The 19,661-nt window shown below is 40.1% G+C and overlaps 1 protein-coding gene across 1 annotated transcript in view; it reads left to right on the plus strand.

Annotated features, from left to right (window-relative positions):
* Positions 1 to 511: 511 nt before the first annotated feature.
* gfra4b (GDNF family receptor alpha 4b) overlaps positions 512 to 19,661 on the plus strand; it is a 47,235-nt gene continuing 28,085 nt past the window's right edge. Inside the window, exon 1 of the mRNA XM_085789330.1 lies at positions 512 to 882. Within this exon, the coding sequence (XP_085645456.1) occupies positions 840 to 882 (43 nt within the window). The 5' untranslated portion in view covers positions 512 to 839. The remainder of the gene's footprint in view (positions 883 to 19,661) is intronic.

Here is a 19,661-nt window from a genome sequence, read left to right on the forward strand (position 1 = left end):
TTGAACTGATGATAGGGAACAAGGGAGTACATCGATAATGAAAAGGCAAGAATTTATCTCAGAAAGCAGCAGCCTTGTAAACCACCAGAAATATAGAGATGAAAGAGTGATATTACACACATAAAAGGGAGAATTAGAGAATATTAGAAAAATGTTAGGAGAGCATCAGTAACTGTTGTATCAGGTTATGGTCACCATGAACTCAAATGCACAGGCTACGAGTCCCTGCAGGGAGGGATGTCATAATAACGTTTCTGCTGCTGCAAAATCAAACTTGTGTCACACTTTATTACCGGCACAGACTCCCCGACTGTTTAATGCTCTTTCCTGCACAAACAGTTTCCACTCACCCTCCTCCCCTCCTGGCAGTGGTTCTTCCCGGCAGCCCTCAGCATCTCTCCAGCATCAGACTCCAGGACTTGAGCGACCACATCGACGCGCAACAGAAGGCGCCCCCCCTTCCCCTCCTCCTCCTCTTCCCCACTAAAACACACACATACACACACACACTAGACCGGACCGTACAGCGCACAGGAGCAACTTTCTCTCGCATCATTACGCATGGCTCTGGCTTTGGGGGAAAGCGCGACTGTTACAGCGAAACTACTGGGATTCTAAGAAAAATAAAAAGCCAACAACAACAAAAGCAACAACAACAACAACAACAACAACAACCCCAAAAGACGATTTGAGGATTTTTATTTCAGCCACAGAGATTATTCCCCTTTGTGCCAATAATGATCGCCACATGCGTAACGGGATATCCTCTTCTTGCACTGTAATCGCTCAGCTGTAGGTGCAGATCCGACGCGTTATCCGACTTCTCATTTCACACAGAGATGGATCTGTGGGGAGTTTATCTGTTTCATCTCATAACTTTGGGTAAGTGAGGATTTATCTTTATGTATTGCTCCGTCACTAACTGGGAGGGAGGGAGACGGCGATAATCCAGATTGATTCATTAGTGTGTGATTAAAACAATCAGATCAAATTACTGTAACCAAACATGAGGAGTTTAATCGGTCGTTCCCTCCTTGAGCCTCTTCTGCCATATGACTGCATGGTCACTGCTGACCGCTGCCAAGTGCCAGGTTTCAGATATCCGAGTAAAAAAAGAAAAGAAAGAAAATCACATTTTTGGTACATTTTCAAGTAAACAATGATTCAAGAAGACGGATTTCCAGTCGCTACTTGTCTGAATTGTGCAATAACGTATGCTCTAGCATGTGCAGGGGGAGTTTAAATGCTTTTACTGTGTGTGTGTGTGTGTGTGTGTGTGTGTGTGTGTGTGTGTGTGTGTGTGTTTCTGCATACACATTACAGAAGCTGCATTTTAAACGCTTTTTATTTGTGTGGGTAATGTTTTGCTTCCTATTTATGAATTTCTAGACACTGCAGTAAAATGTCTACATTTAATTGCATAATGACTGTTTGCCTTGCACAATATTTATAACACTGTATAATATTCTGTAGCGTTTTAATATCTCAGTCATTTACCTATCATAAGCAATTCAAAGTTATTTATAGCAGCTTTATTGTTTATTCTAGTAAAAGTGACTGGAACCATCCTTAGCAGTACATCTGTCAATGCAGTGAGTGTCACTATCCTGCTCTCCATGTAATTGAATGAAGCTGGAGTATTGATTTTCGAGGCAACAATCTACAGTCTTGTGAGAGGGGAGCCGCATGTTGTTGGCTCTCAATGTCTCTTCGCCACAATACACAGATGTGTCAATCTCAGTCATGCCGCCACACTGCTGCCTAATACCATTATACCCATCAATGACCATGACAACAAGTCATCATTTCACATTTGAAACCAGGCTTTTCCTGCTTAACAAAAGCGAGAATGCCTATTACATCTTACTTCTTTATTCATTATTAATGGCCTGTTCGGAGGTCATTTTGGTGAAATGAAAGGAGATGCCTGTAAGGAATGCTGAATGGAAAAGAACAGTTTGCTTTTTGAATCAGCCTTTCTCTCTGTCATGACCTTTGTCTGACACTGATGGACATTTTATTTAGCACCATTTGGCTTGTAATGGATGATTACACATGGAGACAGTAATGTTCTCCAGCCATATGCTTCGGAAAAAAAACTACTCAAGCTTCTGCAAAAACGTGCATATGTAGAATAAAGTATTGCTTCACTCTGGGTAAATTAGATCAAATTAATTTTGTTTGAAAAAACATAGTTTTTTTCCCCCAATGTAGAGATTTTGCCTCTAGCCTGTCTGGAGATCTGCTCAAATTAGTCAAGACCAAACAGTAAAAAGTCAGGAACTAGCAGTGTTTGGATGACTTGACCCATTTATGTGGGATTTTGGGCTGTTTCTGTAACACCTATAATTGATCTTCATTTGAATAGCCCAATATCAATTCCTAACTTCCAGATAATGCTCTTTTTATGTTGGTCTTTCAGGCCCAATCTCATTGTTGACCCTTACAAACTCCAACTTGAGCCATGTCCCCGGTGAGTTTCTGAGGGCTTAAGGGTGTCCACCTGACATCAATAAAGTCTTTGATGGTTCAGGGCTTCAGGGCCTTATGGGGGACATTGTGTCTTTTGGACTGGGACATTGGGGTTGGACCAGTGCTGTCACAACAAGATCTAGCACCAGAATGATGCTCCACAACTTTTATCTATAAATGATTAAATAAAAGACATATAAGAGTTTGCATTGAATAAAAACACACAAGAAAACATTTCACCTTAATAGTATCAGATGCTGCTCAGTAAATTAAACTGTTAATAACTAAAGATGAAAAGACAGAGAAAAAAAATCCTTTCCGTCATCATAAACTCTTCTGACAGTTTCTTTATCGGTGATGCCTGTACACAGAAATAAAATCAGCCTGTTACAATAAATTAACTCCATCTTAGCTACAGTTTCATAGGCTAGCCTGTTACAGTAGCTTTGCTGGAGCTCTGCCGGCACTCCAGCTTTCTCCAAGTGTTTCCGGCTTCACTTGCTTGAAACAAGTAAGTAAATGTACGTAAACTTGGAGACAGATGTGTGGTTTTGTTTCAGATTTAAAAACTATGAAGACTGGGAAGAGCTAGGCTAAAACAAAAAGCTGTGTACCTTCTTGTAGAGAGAGTAGCCATTACACTGAGGTAGTTAACAGTGCACATTACATCTATTACTCTTGGCATGCATATCTAAGCTGTTGGTCGTGTTAAGCAGAAAGTGCATTAATGTTTTAATAATGCACCATGCTGGAGGTACATGTTGGAGGTGGAGCATTAGTTGAATGAATCGTTATCGAATGAAACTGAACCAGGGACCTTGTGAATCACATTTGAATTGATTCAGAAAATCAGTGGTAACATCCAGCTGTACGTAACATCCACGTCTATTATGAAAAGAGGGCTGAGCTAACACATTATCCAGCTCTCCTAACTGCTCCAGATACCTGAAGGCCCACACACTGACGGATCTCCAAATAAACACAATTTTGCAGAGAGAGGGAGCTCTCAAAGCAAACATTAGGAGCAGTATTTCTCAGCTGGGAATACTGACCATTTGAGGTCTGGCATTGCTGGATTATTTCTTGGCATTTGCTGCCTTTCTTTGTTGGATTAAATCATGTTATAGCAGTCAAGGATTTCTGTGTCCTCTATTGTGCTCACTGTTTTTTGAACATAGAGCCAGACCATATTCAGTTTGCACGCCTGGAAATCTTGAGTATATTTTTTGCAAGTATTAGGGGCATCCAGTTATTTTGAGGGCTTACAATCAGGGCATTCACAGCACAGTATCAATATGTGTATCACTCTTAATATTTACTTTTATGGTTCCCATGAATGCCATAAATATCCTGGTGATGAATACTGAATACTGAATACTGAAGTGAATAGTCAAATGATTGAAATAGTTGTTTACAAGGACAAGTGTAACAAAAAAGTGACAATTTTCTATTTGTTTGTTTAACATAATTGCAAACTGAACGTCCTTTGATTCTTGACTGTTCGTCTGACAGAGAGAGACAAGTGAAGGAGCGTGGAAAGTGATTCAGCCGATATTTTTTTCATCCAAGCCTTGTGTTTATCACAGCGCTCTCATTACGTAGTTCTCAGACATGGTGGTCTGAGCTGAGACATGAACCTCGAGCGGCGATGGTGCTCAGGTCTTTTAAAAAAAAGACACTCATCTCGCAGAGGGTCAGTTTGCATTCAGAGGAGCTGTGAAGTTCAGACTGAATCATTGTTGTTTCTACTCTTATGAGAAATAAAAAAAAAATGAATCCAAGGCTAGTAGTGGACTGTCTAAGCTTTGATCTTATCTGTAAGATAAATGTGCAGAGGAGCTCATTTTGACACATCCACACAGAGGCTTGAAATTATATAGAATTAAGCACAATTGCACAGTGAAAGTCTTTCAGATAAGCTTTTTTTTTTTTTGCAGTATTCTCACGAAATGGCAAAATGTGCACCACAGTCACAGTGCGACCGTTTCATACAAAGGTGCAAATCCCCATTGTCGGATAAGGTGATTGAATTTAATATTAACAACAGGTCAAACTGTGAGCGTAGGGAGTGATCTCCACCGGCACTTGGACTGGTAATGGTTGCCGTGAAAACCCACTCGCACCTGACAAGGATATGCAAAGTGGTTATAGTCCGTCTAATAATTTAAATTTTCTGATTACAGCCTGTCATAGCTTTTTTGTCTGTCTTCAGATTTGCTTTACCTGTGTAAGATCAACTATTTTTATAATCTCCTTCCTCCACCAGGTCTGCTTTTTAACTGCAACACTGCCCTGCTTCAGCCGGTGATCATGCTATATTTTTTGATTTAATGGTTTTGACATTGTGGGATATGACCTGTGTCTTTAATGGAGACAGATAAGTACTGCCAAGCATGCTATTACCTAGCATATTGGCTGGCCTCTTGTAGGGGATTTGTCATGAATCTCATTTGAAGTGCAGGTAGTGCCCAAGGTGAACACACGACCCATCACATGTTCTCGTTTTCTTCACGAGGCACAAGCAGGTCACTTCTTTGCTGCCAGTAAAATCATAAAATAAGATGGTGTCGACTCGGATGTTCAACCTACATATTAAAGGCACTTAAACAGAGAAACCTCTTTACAAAATAATACTTGCATTAAACGCTGCCGTTAGTCGAGGTTAAATGCTTAATCGTCCCAGTTCAGTTCAATCACATCAATGCCACAGCACCAGACGGTGGGGTGCAAAAGTCTGAGACCACTTGCACAGTCCTCACTTTAATTATACAGCACACGATGACTGAGTCATATGATTGTGCGGACCTAATTAGCATGTTGAGTGTACCAGGTTGAGTTTACCATAGCTGCAAATGCGCAAAGTGCTTTTGTAACTGAGCAGAGCAGCACAGATGCATGGGCCCTGTGGTACTGGTACAGCAGCAAAGACGGGCCCACACAATGCGAAAGCCACAACATAAATACGAAAGCAACAACGTAAATGTTATTCAAACCATAACGCAAATGTCACAGCCACAACAACATGCAATTTAAACCACAACACCAATGTCAAAGCCACAACACAAATGTAAAAGCCGCTTCACCTGTTGGAGTGAGTTCCTTTACAGGAGTGTCAAACGTGTGGCGCGTGGGCCAAAACCAGCCCGGTAGAGGGTCCAATCTGACCTCAGGATGAATTTGCCAAGTGCGAAGACAGAAGAGGCATAACATTGTTGAAATTGCAAGTATTTTTATCAAGAAATTTCAGGTTGCTCATAATATATTTGTTTCTTATATTGTAAAATGATAGTTAACTTTAAACATTTTAATAATGTACTAAAACAAATAAAAGGGAAGCGTTCTTTTTATTTATAGGTTATCATGCTATTATTTCACTGGTCTGGCCTATTTGAGATCAAATTGTGCTATTTGTGGCCCCTGAACTAAAATGAGTTTGACAGTCCTGATTTACTCTAACTTTAAAAAGAACTTATTATCAGACCTTCAGGCTTTAGTGTGGCATCTCTTTAGCCTAACCGTGCACAGGAAATAAAACTTGACAAAAGATGTCAGTTTTCCATCTAAAACCTATCAATACATTTGAGTAACATTAACTTGCTGGCAGAGCTGAGGGTTAAAAGCTTTAGAGACAGGATGGCTGTTATACTTTTCCTGTTGGCTTCCTCTGTTCTCAAGCCAGTCGGAGTCCTTAAAAATGCCTTTGTATTTAATTATTGAAGTTTTAAAAATCGGCTGGTGAGCTGGCACATTGCCATTCATCTGATGTCAGTCACTCTGACAGCTCTAACCTTTAATGGAGACATTATTCAATTTCTCAAATAATCTGCCTATAATATTAAACTCTAATATTTTTCAAGCAGTAGATAAAGTTTTGAGTAAAAGTGCTGCTCACAGTTGAAAAGTCCGAAAGACTGAGGCAAGCAGAGTGTCTGAGCCTAGTTGGGGGGAGGGTTAAAACCAAAGACATACCATTGATTAGGCATGATGTATGTGGGTGAAAAATAAATGAGTCGGAGTTTAAAGCCCTCATCCATTACTGTAGTCGAGTGGCTCCAGTTATATCACTGTTAGCTCATTACTGAGTGTGTTTACAATTTGAGAATTATGTGATTGAAGGTCTTCTGTAAGGGGAAAGTGACCGACAACGAGTAATGAGAAACACAGTACCATGTACCATGTCACAGGCATAGCATGAAAATAAAACCAGGGTAGACCCTAATTGGAAAGTAGAGTAGATAACAGTATGTTTGCAGAACGTAACAAAATCTGAAACCAGCCATGTATGAATTGTTCCTGATTTGTTTTTTGCAATTGTAAAGCCAAAACAATCATTATATTAACACAGGCAGCAGCTGGAAATTGAACATATAGTGACATACAGTATTAGCAGCTAAATAGCCGACTATTTTGGGAGCGACCAAAACTGAGCTAAAGCATCGTTTCCCAGACAATGACTTCCTTTTAGCTGCCCGCCATAATATCAGCATTGACTGGCACATATTGATTTTCTACTATTTATGATTTCACATGAGTAAAATATTATTTCGTTGAAGAGCTTTGTGCTGTGCAGTAACCTGCTCGGCCCCTCCTCACCCTGCGTTCTCTCTTGACATAAGACCATCTGTGAACAGCCCCTTCCTCTCCATGTACACTCTGAATCAAACATGATTGCAAACAGGGGGGATGAATTGTTGCGGGCTATTTCCTGCAGAGGAGACGGCCAGCATATAACCACTATTCAAACTTGACCTAGTCCAAGTGGATAACATTAATGTTAATTTTTAACTCTGATTATCTTTTGAAAGGCTACAAGGTGATGGAGAATGTGCCGAGACCTTCTGAACCAGAAGTACTGTACATTAGTAGAAACAGAGTGCCAACCTAGAATTTTCAAAGAAAATTCATTTTGGAAAGCGTAACAGTGCAGCTATACTGTGATTTGCTATCCAATTAGCTTGTTTCGTATATATTTCCAGGACTCAACCGGTGCTGCTGTGGCAGCTGAAGCAGTGAGAGAAGGTCAGGGAGGGATGGCTATAGCTAATGAAGGGAACGCTGTAGGAGAGGAGAAGGAGGACGGCAGCAAACATACTGATATGGGAGAGGTGGCAAGGGCAGGCAACAGGTGAGGTTTACAACAAACTCAGAGATAGAGCTTTATAGCCTACTGTATATCAGCCATAAAATTCAAACAGTTTAAATGTTGAGATCTGTGTACATGGCATTATTTGATAATGAAATGATGGATAGGTACTGGGTCACTGTTTTTTTTCTCGCTAACATTGCAGATTTGAAATTTGAACTCATTTAGCAAAATGTTTAAAAGGACTACGAATACTTTAAGAAAGCGAAGTGTTTTCACACTACATTTCCCATGAGCCTCCGCACGCACGGTGAAATTCTTGGACCGGCGCAAGATGGACGAAAGCAAAAGCATTTGCCAAGAATGTTTTCATTAATCAAGAACGAAAGTCGGAGGTTCAAAGATGATCAGATACCGTCGTAGTTCCGACCATAAGCGATGCCAACTAACGACCCGGCGGCGTTATTCCCATGACCCGCCGGGCAGCGTCCAGGAAACCAAAACTAGGAAATGCTGTGCGAGTCGACCACTAAATAATAATAACAAAATAATTATAAAGACAAAACGATATATTTATCGAAAATCGACCCATGTGGGTAACGTAGATTTATCCACATTAATATGAGACTCTTTTATAACCAACAGCAAACTACTCAGTGTCTCTTTAACTACATGTTGAGTATGTCTTGAACTTTCCCTTCACCTCTTTATAATAACATCAACTGTCCTAAAGCTCTCAAATTGGTGAAGTATAGCAGATCATTTTCTGTTGAAATATCATTGCAGATACCATTTGTGGTAGAAACGATGGATTGTTATTTACAGACTGAAAAAGAGTAAAGTTGATTCTGCAGAACAAGTGTTGTTATTTAGTTTAATCCCACACATTCAAACCTTGACGTGTCATAAAGTGGTCTCAAACTTTTGTACACAACAAACCATGAAGTTCAGTTGGAGCTTCAGGAGTGTGGTGGTTAATGTAGCCTCAAAGAGAGGATGAGGATGATGAGGTCTGATCTCACTTCTGTCTTATTCCACACCCACCAGATATTTTTGGGGTAGTTTTCAGCCGCATAGCATATGAGACCTCACACAGCTCCCTCTGGAGCCACAAACAACCCTTCAAACAACTTCTGTCACATGTAACTGTACTTTACAACACCTGGGAACAAACCTCAGCGTGAAAAATGTTTCAACGCAATTACCTATTGGAATCACAACCAGTGGAAATAATATGAACATAATGTTATAAACCACAGGGGATATATTAAACTGCACTAGGTTGTGCAAAAACTGTCTTTTCAATGTGTTCACAGTTTAATGGAATATAAATGTTATGAACAAACAGCACTCTTCAGTGGTCCGTGGTTCCAGATTAACAGTTTCCTTTCGTTTGCTTTTTCTATTTGGTTTAAACGTCAGTAAACATTTAAATTCTGGCCATGTATCGGTAACCACTGACAAAGGTTTTGGCGAGAAAAACCCACCGTGGTTAGAATTGGAGAAACAGGCTATATCCCACGTTTAAATGACGCTTGGTGGTTGTAATTCAATCTTCCCAACAGGCCAGAGCTGCTCAGCTCTTCAGGCTTCAGTCTGCTTGCTGCATTATCGGATGAAAAGTTGTAGGTTTAGTGAAAGACAGCACACTGCATACCAACAAAGAAAGATGAAGCCACTCTATTCATTGCAGGAGCTTTAGAATTAGCTCAATGAAACGTTAGTGGGACATGCTATAGAGTATTTATGTTCAATATCATTCAGTATCCACTTTCACCGAAACCTGCTTTTTCCTCTGGCTGAACATTAGCCTCAATTATAATGTTTCAGGTCAGGGTCAGAGATCTTAGCTTTGATTATCTGCTGCATGTAAGAAGATGCCCTCTACTGCAGTTGTTGGTTATGGCTCAAAAGACAGCGAGGTACCGACTGTATAACTCTCACTCAGTGACTCACAGAATGAGATTCCTTTAATCTGCTTATCATATTTATTGAAAACTGATCACCGCATATCGAGAGGTAGATGGTGAAAATGATATGATACAGTACTTGCATAAGTAGCGCTCCTGATCACACTTAAAACTTAATCTCCCTCTCCATTAGGCCTGTTATGAAATTCACGAAATGGTTCTGAGGTTACAGACAAGCAGAGGCCTCTAAGGGCCAAACAGAGGCTCATTAACCGAGTCTCTGTCTCTCAGAGGTTATCCAGACAGAAAGGCTCAGTATTTTCCATCTGATTTATATTTAACAGTGTTTATATCAGCAAAAACGTACAAGACTACGGAAATAATCGACTCGAAGATGATAAGATTGGCAGATGTGAACTTCTTGTGTGTCTGAATAACAGTTATCCTTTCTTGAACCAGTGAAATAACCCTCTGTCAATGTTGAACTTGGCATTAATGACCACTGAATGCAGACGGTGAAGTTATTTTCTGATGAACCAGTCATCTGTCCTGTCTTTTTTTTTTTTTTTTTCTGTGTGTGTGGCTCCAAATAGAAATGACAGCTGCTGATATTCATTCCTTTTCCCCTCTCCAAGTTTCCTGAGGTAAAAGAGCCAATGTATCATAGAGTGGTCAGCTGCTCGAACAGCTTTGTGTAAGAGTATATGCCGCTAATTACTGCTAAAATAAAAGAATTAAAAGCCCATGAAGATAGTTGCATATTATGGCTTTTTATAATTTCTTAAACCTAGCAAATAGAATCCATGAACATTGGCCTCATAACATTTTCTGCATTATGTATCACGTCTTAAAGACGAGAGGCAAACATAGAAAAAAGCAAAGTTTATGAACCGAAGTCAAGGGAGCTTAGACAACATTACTTGCAAATGATGGATGCAACTGCCTTGTATCATTGTATTCCCCACACAGGTCTTATGACAAGCAGGATGAATGAGCTCACTAACTGAATTTTTTGATATCTGAAGCTGTGCATACGGACAATATGCTGTATTATTGCTGTTATTTAATTAAAATAGGTGCAGCCTCAAACTTTTTAGTATTTAATTACTGTTTTGCTATTTGTTTACATGCACTGAGTGAACGCCAGTGAATTACATTGCAGCTCGGCCTGCAAATGGAATAGTTTCTTATCAGCCTTCCCAGACTAGACCATATACCAGCCGACCTATGGCACCAAACAGTTTTTCACTAAAATTAATTTGGCATCTTTTATGCCTAGGAGGTGCTCTTCAGTTAATCAAATCAGTGAAATTAGTTTGTGGCCTCATCGTAGCAACAATAAAAAAGGAATGACTGGAAATGCTTCTTTGCACAATATAAAGTGAATTATTGTCCTGGACCGAGGAAATATGAAATACAGGAAATGGCAGAGTGGCAATAAGATCGTAACCAAACAGCAATCCCTGGACGCTGCCGCTGATCTAAACCATTTCACATCAACATATGGGGTCTCAATAAGGTCACTGTGTGTAGTTACAACCTCCAACACCTGAGCATTGCAGTAGCCTACATGACATACTCAAAGCGTCTCTCGATTTTTTCATAGATTCTATTATTGTGGTGCAGAGACCTGAGTCCTGAGTTTGTATATTCTCCTTTTACCTCTTTTGTACCCTCACACTATCTGAAAACATAAAAGATAAGTGAAATAGATAATGTATCGGTCCTGTGAGTGCATGCTGAAAGATGCTCCACTTCTCTATGACTCAGCCTACAGTGAGGTTAGGTACAGGAAGACCTCCTCTAGCCGTCTTCTTCTCTCACTAACCAAGTCAACCAGAAATATTACATGTTTCTGCCAGCCCATGTCTGAACAGAACATGTCTATCCATGTAAAGCGTATGTGGTGTTGCACAAGTGGCTCTACTGGTTTTTTACACAGTAGAAATATTAGCTCTGCAAAAGCTGTCTTTGCTCTCTATTCTTCTCCTCTTTCCACAAAACAGAGGCTGATTAGTCAATTAACTGGTTCGTCTAACATCAGAAAGTCAGTTATGAAATATGAAACGTGTCGACAGGCGCACGCGATTTGTTGCTTTTCTTTGTACCGCATGATAAAACATGTGAGCGTCTTTGGACGGTAGCTGAGTGGTTATCGACAACATCTGACTAAAAATCTGAAAATTAGTCAACAATGAAAACAAAAGAGAAAAAAAAGCGTGTTGTTACTGGCAGCAGCTTATTCGTGTGATCAATGTGAAGGATTTTACAAAGCGCTTTGTGAGCCTCGGTCTGGATACTCAGAAGCTGTACAGATTCTGTACATTTCACGCCAAACAAACAAACACCCTGCTGTGATGATTAGTCATTTTATGTTCTGCTGTATAACCTTGTAATGTGGAGATTATAGAGGCTGGACTGAGTCCTGCTCGATTCCTCCAGTGTTCCAGGAAAGGAAACACACCATTACCAAAGCAGCAGACGGGAACCGGCTGGAGGGCACCTGTCTGTGTGAGCTGCAGTGGATTTACAACATGTGCTCGATGCAGGAAGAGGATGCCACCTCCGCTCACCACTATTTGATTAATTATTTCAGACACAGACAATGACGCAGCCAACAAATTGCAAATGGTGTGCCTGGAAGATCCTCATCTGACTTTGAGGTCAATGATACTTACTAGTACTGCAGGAGGATGAGTTTCTCAAGGCAGTCAGGCGGCGCTACACGTTCACATGCAGGTTGGAAACCACGGCCAGAGTGTTATATGTATTCACAACTTTTCTTTGACACAGTAGTACTTCACATGGCTCATTAATGGCCAGTGTGTAATGAGATATTGGCCTCGTTTGTGGAGCCCTTTGACTCTGTCACCACCCTGTAGATCCAAATCCCTTCCCTCTCCATGCCTTGTTAGGCCCTAATTAATTGGATCAAGAGAACGCCACTAAGCGTTTGACAGCTCTCTGTGAGTGATAACTGTGAAACCAGAGCCACATTCCCATGGATATGCCCCAGGAGAAGAATCACTCCATATTAGGTCCATTGACTCTATGCCACAAATTTCCTGGGGGACTCAACGCTGCTGCTGTGATAAGATGCGGGGAGACCCTGCTTTGAAAGCTGCGGTAAATATATCCTCTAAATAGTTTGCATAATATAACTGTTTATAAATATTCACAGCATGTTCTCGGAAATATAAAAGTTTATAATCCTTAAGATTTTCATGAAGTCAAACTCCACTTTTAATAGTATTTATAAATTTTCACATTTCTTTTGCAATTACCATTCAATGTATTTTTGTATAAATGTTTCAGGTTGTAGTCATGCTGCATTCAAAATTCCTTTTACGTGATTAACAGGACACAATGCAGGTATTGAATCCAACAAAATATTAACTCATGGATATCTGCCTCACTGTTTCATAATCTCTCTTTACACTGTATTTGAACTGTGTTAAGAGACTGCTAAAGTAAATCGACCATTTCCCACTGCTGCTGCTTCATATCGATAGTGTTTAACAATACTTTTATAGTGAAGAAGCCATAGAAAATGCTGACCATGATGAATTTGTAAGAATACATCCAAATAATAAACAATGGTAAATTCAATAGCATTTTATGTGAGTGGGTTTTTTTCCCCCAATATCTGAGTGAATTAATTTTTTATTCTTTATATGGGTTTGTCAATTAACACACAATCATTCATCAAAATAAAATAAAAAATATAGTATTGATTGGTGCTTCATGCTTCTTATGCTATACATTTTATATCATAATTTTCAGCTGTACCACAACAGCTGGGTACAGCCCTTTACTGCCAGTGCTCATGATTAAGTGGCGGACCGTAGCTCCATCATTATTCAGCTGAATGCCACATGACTACATCAGTGTTTCCCCATTGGCCATTGCTCTCAAAATGAACGGGTGCAAACAGTTTCAGGTGTTAAGAACCTGCAGTGCTGCCAACTGAGCACAGCAGTCTTCAGAGAGAGAGAGAGAGAGAGGTATTCTGTCACTTCTAACTTTATCTCTTAGTGATTGTTCTATGAGTAAATATAGACGAAATCACAGCCTTTTGTCTTTTTGACAGTAGGCTGTCTTTTGACTTTTAGAAGTGCCGAACAACACTGTGAAAGTTTAATGGGTCATGTTTCAGTCATTGTGTCAAACTTGTTATGTCATCTGACAACAGAAACACAAAATCATGTCACTGAGAACAGTTTTATTCAGAATTCAGGGTAGTCTCTTATTCCAGTTAAATACTCTTTTTTACTACTGATAACCACTTAGATAGTACGAAAATTTAAAGCTGCTGTAAAATGAAAGGAACAAAACTTTTCAAACAGCTGTTTCGTTGATGTCCTGTGATTGATGAACCATGTTACAGAAGGTTTTACCTCCTGTCTGATGGCCCAAAAGCCAGGGTAGGAATACAGAGTAAGGCTCACTGCCTGAATGCTGAAAAAGACTTGAAAGGTCTGGGGCTGTGATCTTGCACATGGAGGTTTTTTTTTTTTTGGGCCAAATGACCTGCTCATTATGGCGTCAAAAAAAGAAGAAGGTAGAGAAACCCAGAAGTCTCCACTCTAAGTTGTCTGCAGCATTGTTATTGCTTTTGAGATGTTGATCCATTGCCCTGCAGTTCTCATGGTCTGCATTCGTAATGAGACCCAGCTTGATATCTCTTAAAGCATCACACGTTCTGCCTACAGAAATGGAAGCAAGCTATTGAGTTGAGAATGGGAGAGGGGAGGGTGATGGTGGCTGCATGGGTTTGCAGTACAAGCTGCTGCCTGATATTACCTGCCTCTTCTGTTCTGTTGTACATGCCCTTCGAACTTGGGGTTATAGATACAACATGTGGGATGTTGTTGGGAAAACAAAAGGTCATATAAAAGCTTTTGCCTTCTTCGAGTCATTATAAGGCCACGTTTTTCTTATACCTGGCCTTGGAAAACAAACGTCATTTCAAGATTTATATCCAACTCTGAGTATTTTCTTCAAACATGTTCAGAAGGATTCACACAGAGAGACAAAGAAAGGACATGCTGAATACATTTTACACTAATTGCAATCACATGAACAGCACTTGTGTCTCCTAATTTGGATGAACCTTTACATGGTATTTCATGTGATGAGATTATAACAGAGCATGCTTTTGGGAAATGACACCACTGAAGTGTGCATGACATTTTATGGTGTGCATGGTGTAAATTTAGAAAGACTCCTAATCACCCTTCTCAGGCTGTGAAGTTCAGAGCTTTACTTCTTCTCTGAATACTTTGCAGTCACGTTGCAACTATCTTCAGTTCTCTCTTTACAAGATATTTAGCTATAGTTTAGTCTTCTTTGAGTTTGAACCTTTGTTGTTTATTTTCCTTTGAAGCAAGTTAATCACATGGATGTGTATGTGTAAATAATTTATCTCCAACTAGATGAAAACACCAGGAATCTTTGAACCTACTTAGAAATGACACGTTGCATTTAGTATGAGCTAATCTTAAAGGGATAGTTCACCCAAAATTCAAAAGTCACTGATTTTCTACTCACCCTCATGTTGACTAAGGGTTGGGAGTTTCAGAGTCCTCCGTGCCTTCTCTGAGTTAGAGCGGGGCTCCGTGCAGCACTGCATGTCCATATGACGGTGGCGAACGGGTCTCACTTTTCTTCGTCCAAAAAAACACACCAAAAAAACATCCAAATACCTCCATACTGCTCGTCTGTAATGTCCCTCTTGTATTGAAGCCCCGACATGAGAAACTGCTCTGAAAAAAATTAAATAAGTCTATACTTGTTTGTAGCGGAAGCTCCCAGTGTCTCAGTTCACGGCTCTGCCTGTGTCAGTGCAAATCTTGCGCGATTTGCACTGGCAAAGTGAGCCCTGTTCTCCACCATCATATGGCAATGCAGTGCTGCACGGACCCCCCCTGTAACTCAAAAAGGCACGGATGGCTCTGAAACTTCTTTAGTCGACATGAGGGTGAGTAGAAAATGAGTGAAATTTGAATTTTGGGTGAACTATCCCTTTAACAATCTTCGTGATTTTCATACTATAGTACTCAATAAAACTGAATATAGCTTAATCCTAAGACTTAACTGATGTCACCTGGTAAATGATCAAGTGCAAGTTGCTATAAGGGTTTAGGCAGAGAAGCTGGATGACACTGAAACTTTTAAGTGTGGACTTCACCATCACGCTATCACAGTACTGTACAAATAACTACACAGTGCTGGCTCTGTAACAAGAATGAGCTAAGACGTGATGATAAACTCCATTATGTTTACATTTGTTACAGATTATTATTATTTTTTTTAAATTCTTGTCACTTTGTGGTTAATTTTGTTCATACTTTTTCTTAGATAGTTGTTCTGGCATCTTTTTTTTTCCCACATTGTTTTAATACTGGGGCGTCCCTGTGCCGACTCTGTGTTTAACATCACGATGCAATGAACTATAAAGCCTGCTGAGATGTGGACTTGTGGACAGTGTGCATGAAGCATCAAGCTGTCTGTGAGAAGGCCTTCATGCAAGCCTAAGCCTAATGGATTTATGAACACGCCTATAATGCTGTGAGTCCATGAGGGTGGACACTAAAGCCAACTGAAAAGCATTGTAATGTCAAAGAGGAAGTTAGACTTTCATTTCTTTACTCCCTACGACTTACTCATTGTGTTGTATGTTTTTCTCCATAATTGTTTGTTGCAGTTGACACAAGTCAGTGCTTGTCGTCACTGTTAAGCGACTCTCTGTCAAACCACAAACTCAATGTCTGAACTCTTTCTTCCTCTTTCTGTTCCCTCTCTTTCGATTTGCTCAGATGATCTCTCGTTCCTTCATTCTTTTATTTCTCCTTCTTTCCAGCTGTTTGTTAAACTACATTTAAAAGTGTGTCATCAATGTCTTCCCTTAACAGAAAAGCCAGTTCACCAAAGCAGCATCAGACTGTTGGTCAGGACGGGGAAGACAGCTGGAAGTGTTTTTTTTTTTACCACCTTGAATTACCATTCAATTTTTTTTGTAATGATGAATTCAGTGTTGCTCGACAATGAACCAGCAGCAGTCTTGGAGGAAACCTTTTTTTTTTTTTTTAAAGGCTTATGCTATGACCACCGGCTATTTCAGCTTTGTTTAAAAATAATTCATGTTTTGTTTTTTTTCAGTTTGGCATGGAAGATGCTTCTAAACATTACAATACCCATGAGCCTCATTTGTTATTAAGAAGAAGATGTAAGTCTGAGGCGACAATCAAAGATTATTGAATTTTAAATGCTGCTTTGTTGCAGATGGAAACAAAACACAGCAGCACGCTTGCCAACTTAATCCAAAATCACCCCAGTTGCTGCTTTTTTAAAAAATTTTTGTCTTATTTATTTATTTATTTAGCTGTTGTCTGAGGTTAGTGGCAGATATAACAGAAGTTTAAGCCCTGTGATTGGATATTTTCTTGCTGAAATGCACATTGGGAGTTGTCTTAAACCCCTCACACAGACTTGAACCTTTTATCAAAGAAACAGCTATCTCACCCAGGCGCTCATCTTTGCACTTCAAGGCTTGGATGGACATGATGGAGTTTCGTGGTTAATCCAAGCTCTCACGTGCTGCACAGTTAAAAACTATCTCTGGAGAAAATGTGGAGCCAGAGGTTGCCCAAAACAGCACATCCTGTTTTGCAACTAGACTCCTGTCACCTGTGTTGATCTGCACAAAACATAAAAGAGCAAAGTAATGAGGAGATATTTGTTACATACTTACAGTTTCCTGAAAGCCCTTTTCAGAAACTTAAGTGACCGCTGCGAGACTGTTTTTGTTGAGTTGTTGGAGGCTGAAACTTTTTGGTATGTAGTTGAAGCAAAACATTAATAGCTCCAGCTCTACAGTGAAGTCAGAGTGAAATTTTGATTATAGTCCAACATTAAAATGGCAAAAATACAACGGAAAAGGCGCTGAATGAAAGCAGCTGGAATGATGTTGGAAGTACAGCAGCCGTTGTGTACTTGTAACAATTTGGGTTGGCGCACAGCTTATCAAATTCATTTAGTCATTTGTTGTCAACACATATTTAACATTTATAGATTCTTTATCATTACCTTTTACAGACACATGGCAAACATGGTTAATGAAGCTGCTTATTCTGTAGTGATTTAGCTTTAGTCATGTTTGGCCCCGGGAGCTATAGTCAGTCTGCTTGACTGAATAACTATGAATTTCAGAGCTCAAATTAATTAGGACATTGTTATGGTTTATTGCCAGTGAAATTTAAATTGAAGTGACTGAAAAAGAAAATTGTAATCATTCCATGCACAGTATTGCTTTTGTTCTACAAACTGTGACAGAAATGCCTAATGGGTTTTTAGTCTGAATAATGGATAACTGTTTCAGTGAGACTCAGTGTTTCTGTTTACGGCAAATGTGAATAGAGGGCAAAGCTGTGGAATTTAGAGTCGAAATCCAATATTCACAAGAAGATTTGAAGAGAAATAACCAATGAAAATGTAATTTATTATTATTCTAAATAAGGACATAGAACAGGACAGAAAACAATCTGGAGAATTATCCCAAAACAAATACTGAGCAAATAAAACACACAACAAAAATAAATAACTATATGTTATGTTATGAATCGCTCCTGTGATGATATGCTAATAAGGAGCAGAAAATCATCACTGTCGTCCTGTCCTGAGTGTAAACCCATTTCTTGACTTAATACAACACTTCAGCATCTGACTATGAATTTTGTTCATCACTAAAAGTGTTGTAAGTATGATGGACAGCTCTGAGCTGACAAACAAGTGTCCAGTTTTTAGATTCTTATGAATGACTTTCACATATTCTTTTAAATTATTCTCAAACCCCCTAAAACAGCTGTGTTTTGTAGGGGTGCAACGGTACAGGTAGCCCACGGTACGATATGTACCTCGGTTTTTGGCCACGGTTCTCGGTACGGTTTCGGTATGTGTTTTGTGCAGAGAACTTTTTTTTTCTCCCAAAATAATGTTTATAATTTATAATATTTCTAATACAGCTCTCCTCTCTCTCTATCTCTCTCACTCACACACACACAAACACACACACACACACACACACACACACACACACACACACACACACACACACACACACACACACACACACCTGAACTGTCTGTGAACAGCCCTAGCTCCTCCCTCTGCACACTCCTTTAGTCTTTCAGTAGGTGAACACTCTGGAGCCACTTTCAAACAGAGATCGGGCTATATTGCCGTCACTATGCTGGCAGCCACAGTCTCTCTCCTGCTCGACCTCGGTCTCTCTATCGCGCGCGGGCACGCGGACACGCGACCACACACATGCGGTGTGCATGGACAGAGTTGTGCTGGAACTCTAATAAAAGCTAAATGTGCTAAATCGCGCAAATTAATTTCCCCCGCGATTGCGATCAGCGACCGCTCATGCCGCCGCCTGTTTGTTTTCTTTTTTTTTTTTTTTCCCTCTTCTGTGTGTGAGCTGCTGCCCTTTCAGTTGCAGGGGGGGAGTCACTGTGAGTGTGTGGAGGCTCAACAGTGATTGGACATCGACTCGCGGGGGCGGGCTTTCGCCTTAAACGGCCAGGCACACACATACACGGCACAGCTGCCTGTAAAGCAGGAAGAGCTGATGGAAGCTGAATCTGAAATACCGCGGTCCAAGAGCGTATTGCACCGTGCAGGCCGTACCGAACGGTTCAGTATTTTACCGAGAACCGTTGCATCCCTAGTGTTTTGACACACACAGAAGAACGAGTTAAAGAGGATTTCACAAGACACTTGTGTGTGCTGAGGACTTCATCCGTTTGATATCCAGGCCATGCCTCTTGGTGTCCTTGATCCCTTTGTGACATTTCATTTGAGGCTGTAAAACAGTGAATAACAAAGAAGTCGCTCAACTGAGCTGCTGCAGATCACAGTTGTGGACCCACAGGTCCTGCATGATTGACAGAGACCTCTACTCTATGACTCCACCATAATAGGCAAACATCTGGTCATGCTGACCCACATTTCACTTGTTGTCATCTAATATTGGCTCTAGGTGAATCATAATTTTGCGCTGGCTTTATTTTACAAAGGGTGTGTGTGTCTTAAGACTCTAATTAGAGACCAAATGAAGATACAAAATCAAACTGAGACCAAAGCAGTGTCAATCGTTGTACAACTAAGATAGACTATTATTCACATCACCT

This window comes from Trachurus japonicus, chromosome 10, assembly GCF_045865225.1.
Source record: "Trachurus japonicus isolate A0001 chromosome 10, Traja_1.0".
NCBI classification, from domain to species: domain Eukaryota; kingdom Metazoa; phylum Chordata; class Actinopteri; order Carangiformes; family Carangidae; genus Trachurus; species Trachurus japonicus.